This window comes from Morone saxatilis, unplaced genomic scaffold (genome assembly GCF_004916995.1).
Source record: "Morone saxatilis isolate NCDOM2014 unplaced genomic scaffold, NCSU_SB_2.0 Contig19, whole genome shotgun sequence".
NCBI lineage: Eukaryota > Metazoa > Chordata > Actinopteri > Moronidae > Morone > Morone saxatilis.
In genome coordinates this window covers 8,901,452-8,907,238 of record NW_023339751.1, presented here as the reverse complement: position 1 = coordinate 8,907,238, position 5,787 = coordinate 8,901,452, and the positions used below count along the sequence as shown (strand labels likewise).

General features: G+C 39.4%; 2 protein-coding genes across 2 annotated transcripts in view; both read left to right on the top strand.

The window, feature by feature from the left end:
* The window catches only part of znf451 (zinc finger protein 451), a gene marked incomplete at its 5' end in the record, with an annotated part of 8,160 nt that extends 7,491 nt beyond the window's left edge, over positions 1-669 (top strand). The window contains 2 exon segments of the mRNA XM_035663950.1: positions 64-117; positions 516-669. Of these exon segments, the coding sequence (XP_035519843.1) occupies positions 64-117; positions 516-556 (95 nt within the window). The 3' untranslated portion in view covers positions 557-669.
* A 1,634-nt stretch (positions 670-2,303) lies between these two features.
* Positions 2,304-5,154, top strand: bag2 (BCL2 associated athanogene 2). The gene is made up of 3 exons (XM_035664007.1): positions 2,304-2,559; positions 2,826-2,935; positions 4,170-5,154. Exons 1-3 carry the CDS (start codon positions 2,438-2,440, stop codon positions 4,562-4,564), a joined length of 627 nt encoding a protein of 208 aa, XP_035519900.1. The 5' UTR covers positions 2,304-2,437; the 3' UTR covers positions 4,565-5,154.
* The last annotated feature ends 633 nt before the right edge of the window (positions 5,155-5,787 follow it).

Genomic DNA, 5,787 nt, shown 5'->3' with positions numbered 1-5,787 from the left:
ACAGTAATGGTGTTTGGTTGTCTTTAAGTACCAGATGCTAATTCTTGGTGTATTCTGTTACAGATGAATCTGACGAGGAGATGTCTGTGAGCACAGAAGAGGCAAGAGAGTCAGCAGGTATGTGTTAATGTGGCTGAGCGTGTTTCACCGTCAGAAAAGTTAAAAACACATCGCAGCCTTCAGGCTACGACTGAATTGTGAATATTATACATTTGTTCCAGTAGCTACGACCTCTGTTACATTGTTCTGTCTTTGCTGAGTTGCGTACTTGTTACTGACTGATGACATTTTACTGCAGAGGATTTAATCTGATAAACAGCCTCTGTATGTTTGCCTTAGCAGTGGGGCCGTCTTTATAACTGTTCAGTGTCCCATTAAAAGCACAATATTTAATACTAAAAACTATTTCATTAAAAGATATGTAATATATAATACCACTATAGATTTGTCCCAGCATGGTTAACAATGGTGTTGCCAACTTGGATCCTTATATTATGTTTTTTTCTTTTTTACAGAGTTGGAAGAAGCTCTCAAAAGAAGTCTTCTGGAGTTTTAAGGATGTGATGAGATTTGTTTTCTTGTGACACAATGATCAGACATTATATCGAGATGTTTTGTATCAGATATGTCTGTTCAGATTATGTTAAATAAATGTTAGTTGCTGTTTCACTTTTTCTTTGTTTTTATTCAATTTATAATTACATAATAAAATCAATATAGGGCATTCCCATTACAGGGACTCGCCCAAATACTACTGCAGTTGGCAGATCCAGTGTTTTGGAAGGTTGCTTTGTAGCTGTAGATTTATACACAGTCCTCTGTTGTGAAGACTCAATAATTTGTTGTGTCGACATATGTGCTATAGATGGCTTCGATGACACTGCAAAAATGTCGGAGCTGAACTTGTGACCACAGTGCCAACAGTATCTCCAATTGCTGTCTCTGCTTTCATCGCTGGCTTGAAATTCAGCGTATTGTATGCACTGTAAGGGGTAGGGCCATCCTTTTTTATGTAGAAAAGTCACAGTTTTATGTTAGTTTCCTCATGTTGTCTTCAAAATCATTAGTGGGTGAGAATCCTTTTAAAGTGGATTCACACTGCAAAATGACATTCAGATGTATTTTGTTTTGCTGCTTCTGTAATTAGTATATACATGTATTTCAAAAATCCAAAACATCCTCTTAGTCGCTTGTCCATTAGATAATCTGTATTTAAAGTTTGATTATAGGTCAATCAGATAATGGAGGAAAACTCTCCTGTATATTAAATTAGTTTGTGATGGTAGCCCGGGTGATAAACAGTGAGTGTTTATTCACTGGTGGAACAACTTAATTGGGATTGGACTCTCCTGGTTGTAGGATTTGGCAGCTACTATCTAACTACAATGTCAGTGCTCAAGTTGCCTCTAAGATTGATTGTGGGTAAGCTTCTTTCTGCCCCGGGCGGCGAGGAAATCCCTTTAATTCTCATTTAGATGTGGAGACATTGATTTACAAAACAGATTTGAACAGGTGCATATATAGCTACATGTCCACGTATAAATCACACAACAGTTTCTATCTCTGTATAATGTTGCTCTCAATGCAAGTGCCTTTGCCCTCACAGCAGTTTTTTTGGTCTTTTATCTTATTTGCCAGTTATGTTAAAAATTAACAAGTTGAAATGAAAAAGCAGCCATCTTAAGTTAGGGCTGCACAATATGGTGAAAAGACCATATTGAAATTATATGGCCAGATATTGCAAATGATTCACGATTAGTGTGGGAATGATTTGCATTTACAAATTTAAATTTTACTGAAGAAAAATAAAGAAAATATATGAGTATTTGGGGGGGGGGGGGGGGCTGTACCAAACAATCATGTTTTCTTAAATCTGGAGAACAGTATTTGATCTCCAGAGCTACAGTACTTTATTATAATGCAGTTTTGTCACACTTTTTACATTTTTATTAAAAAAAAGCAGCAATTTATACAGTTACATTATAATGATGATGAAAAATGATATAATTCCAATAGTGACCCCTACTCTAAACCTTGGCTCCCCAAACTGTAACTGAGTACTGCTGTTAGACCTATTTACACTTAAATCTACTAAACCTCACCTACAGGTAGTTGTTAACCAAACAAATAAGTTACAAAATAGTTACAGTAAGGTGTCTGTGGATGCAATTAGAGTTAGTCAGAGACCTCTCGGGCGTCCTCGCACCATACATTGAGAACCACTCGCTCTGGGCTCCTCGGGAAACTTCTGCGAGCACCGAGTGAAGGAAGTCGCAGCCCATGTTTGGAAATGTTCTCCCAGGGGCGCTGCCACCACGGGAGGATCCACTGTACGGTCCGCCGGACAGCCCACAGCGCCGATCGCACACGGGAAAGGGGACTGCTCTCGGACACGGACCACAGTGACACTTGAACAAACACTTGATTCAACACAGCTATGGCTCAGGCGAAAATACAGGCGAAAATGAGCGAGGGTGCCTGCGCCAAGTTCAGCAGGACGCTGTCAATGGCAGATCGCTCCGGACGACTCCTGGAAAGTTTGGATCAGCTGGAAATGAGGTACAGTTAAGTAACAGGCCTCAGCATGTGCGGTATATACAGTGAACATGAGGTAACTGACTGAAGAGCCTTAGCACATTGCATGTAATCCTAACTAAAAGGGAAAAAAACTAATTCATTTCAAATATATGGGTATCTTAACCTAATAGGAGGATCACTATATACCTGTGGGTTGCTAGGTATTAGTCCGGTCCCAGCCCGTTACTTTTGCACTGAGAGAGGATGTGGCTGTGAACGGATGGTTGTGGTATTGTTGTCTCTGTCAGGGTGGAGGCTTTACGAGAAGCAGCATCGGCCATGGAGCAGGAAAGGGAGTGCATCCTGGAAATGATTCAGTCCATACAGAACGGACAAGAAATGCGCAACATCTGTGCCGGTAAGGCTGCTGACTGCCACAGCTGGACTTCACACCGGGAGAGGAACTATCATATTATAGTCTGATCCACCTTGTTTTGACTGATTTCTCTGTAACATTGTGATCCAGTGAGGTTATGCTGTAGTTTGGGTGGTGGTTGTTCATGAACCTCGGGGAAAAGATTTTTGCACCCCACCCAAGAGAAGATACAAGCTTGCATTTAATCAAGTTCGTAAGAGTTTGTTTAGTTCCTCTGGCTATTACAGGTTAAACACAAAGGGTGATTACATTTAAGCTATTAAATAGGATTACATGGATCTCAATTTCCTAAATTAAGTATGTCCACCTTACATCAGTGTTGGGTTAGTTACTGCCAGTAATTAGTTACTCTACTAGTTATATTACTTTTCTGCTACTCCCCACTCCCCACAAAATTGGTAATTGTGTCCCTTCTCCCCAACATTTTCATTTCAACGATTAAAATCCAGTTTGGTTTGTTAAAATCAAAGTAATCAGAATATTTCCAGCCGCTGAATGTAAACGTTTCCATCTTCCAAACTAGTTTACGATTACAAAAATGAATCCAAGGATGTGATGGGATTGTTGGATTACAAATCAGTAGATGGTGACAACAAAAGTAATGTTGTGACTAATTATTTTTTGGAGGAGCAACTGTAATATTATTACTGAGATGTATTAGTAATTAGTTACACTACTAGCTACTGGGAAAAGTATTATTATTAGTATAGAATCCAGTGTAGTATCAATGCCTTAAATACCACTATTGTGAAGTAATATAATGTATTTATTATTTAATGTAATATCAGTTTTATGGAGGCTGTAGATTGTGTTGTTAATTGCTACATTTCATTGAATTGTAGGGCATTTGTGTGGCAGAATAACAAATAATAGGCTACAATATAATATTATAGTATTTTCTCTGTTGTCAGCTGCATGCAAACAAAATTACAATAATGTAATCTAACTCCTAAACATCACAAACCAGTGCTTTAACACCTTTCTGATACGGGTTTTTAAAACATTTCCTTCACAAGCTTCATATTTGTAGGGCCATCCTGTTTACACTGCATCAAATCTGGCCTGGATCCACCATCCATTAGTGCAAACACATTCACGTCCGCTGCATGTCTTACAGTAGACTGCATAGGTGTTCCTATTATTGTGTCCACCACTCCAGTGTATTTTGTTCTCATAAGATGCATCATTGATTCCTTTTTCATTTTCTATTTTCTAGGAGAGAGAGAAGAGTTAGAATTAACTGCAAACCGTCTGATGGGCCGTACGCTGTGTGTGGAGGTCTCTGTTGGCACGATCAGAAACCCCCAGCAGGAGGACGCGCTGCGCAAAGCCACATCCATAATCGACGAAATGGTGAAAAAGTTACTGGATGACATGAACAGCGGCCGGGAGCGGCTGCTGGCCTTGCACGCGGCCTGTGTGACCGAGGCCCCGCCCGTCCCCATCGACCACAAGTTTCAGGCCATAGTGATCAGCTGTGCTCTGGAGGACCAGAAGAAGATCAAGCGGAGGCTGGAGATGTTGTTGAGGAATGTTGAAAATGCTGAGAAGAACATCAAGATTATGGATCACCAAAAACTGGATGACCCCAAAGCCAATGGCTGTCAATAAGACAGCAAATTATAAAATGTCTTTAATGCCACTAACCTCACCAAGAACTGTTATAATACTGTTCTAACTTTTAGAAAGAGCTATATGTAGCAGTTCTTACAGTGATAGTGAACCTTAGGGCCAAAAATACAGTAAAGCAACAAACACTATCATTCTCCCTCAACGGGTTTTACAGTGATTTTTTAAGCATAATCAAGTTTTACCTTTCAAATTGTCATATACATTGACCTCCTTACTATGGATTGTTTAATGTGTATACCCAGTACACAATGTGTGTTCACATATGCTCTTAAGTAAGACAGAAAACGATACAATGGCTTAGTCCTCCATTAGACGTTTGATCACAGTTTATTGGAAGATCACTGCTTGAAAAACAATGAGTCCGATGTTGAAGTATCTTTTGTTTCCTTGTCTCACTTTTTTAATCCGGCACATGGTAGGGATTGTAGCTGTGCACACACTACCTCTTTGTGTGAAGGCAACACAAATCACATTAAGCTGTGGATTTTAGTTCATATTTGCACAAAGCTGTTTTTATGTCAGATTATTATTACACAAGTCAATAAAAAAAACACGTTGTCTAAAAAGTCTTTGAGTATGTCAGTGGTGGCTGATGGGAATACCACAACACATCAGAGCTTATATCATCAGTGGCCGAGCTGTCACGTGTATCAGCTGGTTTTCAGGAGATCAATTCTACGTAAGTTGTACAAGCCTAAATGAACACTAATTTCTGTCTTGTTTGTAGCATATGCATTCACTTACAAATACAGTAGATGAAGCAGGAACCTTTATTTACTCAGGTTAGCCTATAGGCTGTATCCTGCTGGCGTCAAAGACACTTATATACTGTATGAAGCTATAAACAAAATGTCAACAAGGCAAGAGCAACATAATCCTGCAGTCACATGCTAATCGGCTAAAATGTCTGAACTCAAGGTCCACCTACTAGCTTTCTTAGGAGCTTTTAACTACATTGCATGTTCTTCCTCAGTGGAGGGAGTTTGAGCAAACTTCCATCTGCTGAGTAAAAGACTGACATGTGGTTGAAAGCTCTGGAAAAAGCTTGTAAGTTGACCTTAAGTTAAGATTTCTTTTAGTTAAGACTTCCACCCCAAACTTTGATACTCTTTTAACCTTTATGTGAAGACAACAGCATGTTTTAGTGACACAGTTTCAACATTTGGGATTATCTCAGTCCCTGTTGGCCTTGTTAACTCTGA

What these genes read in the sequence shown, in the direction of transcription:
- bag2 (XM_035664007.1), top strand. Translation starts at nt 2,438, where the DNA reads ATGGCTCAGGCGAAAATACAGGCGAAAATGAGCGAGGGTGCCTGCGCC. An exon ending in TTGGATCAGCTGGAAATGAG is followed by an intron (nt 2,560 to 2,825) that starts GTACAGTTAAGT and finishes TGTCTCTGTCAG; the next exon opens with GGTGGAGGCTTTACGAGAAG. An exon ending in AATGCGCAACATCTGTGCCG is followed by an intron (nt 2,936 to 4,169) that starts GTAAGGCTGCTG and finishes TCTATTTTCTAG; the next exon opens with GAGAGAGAGAAGAGTTAGAA.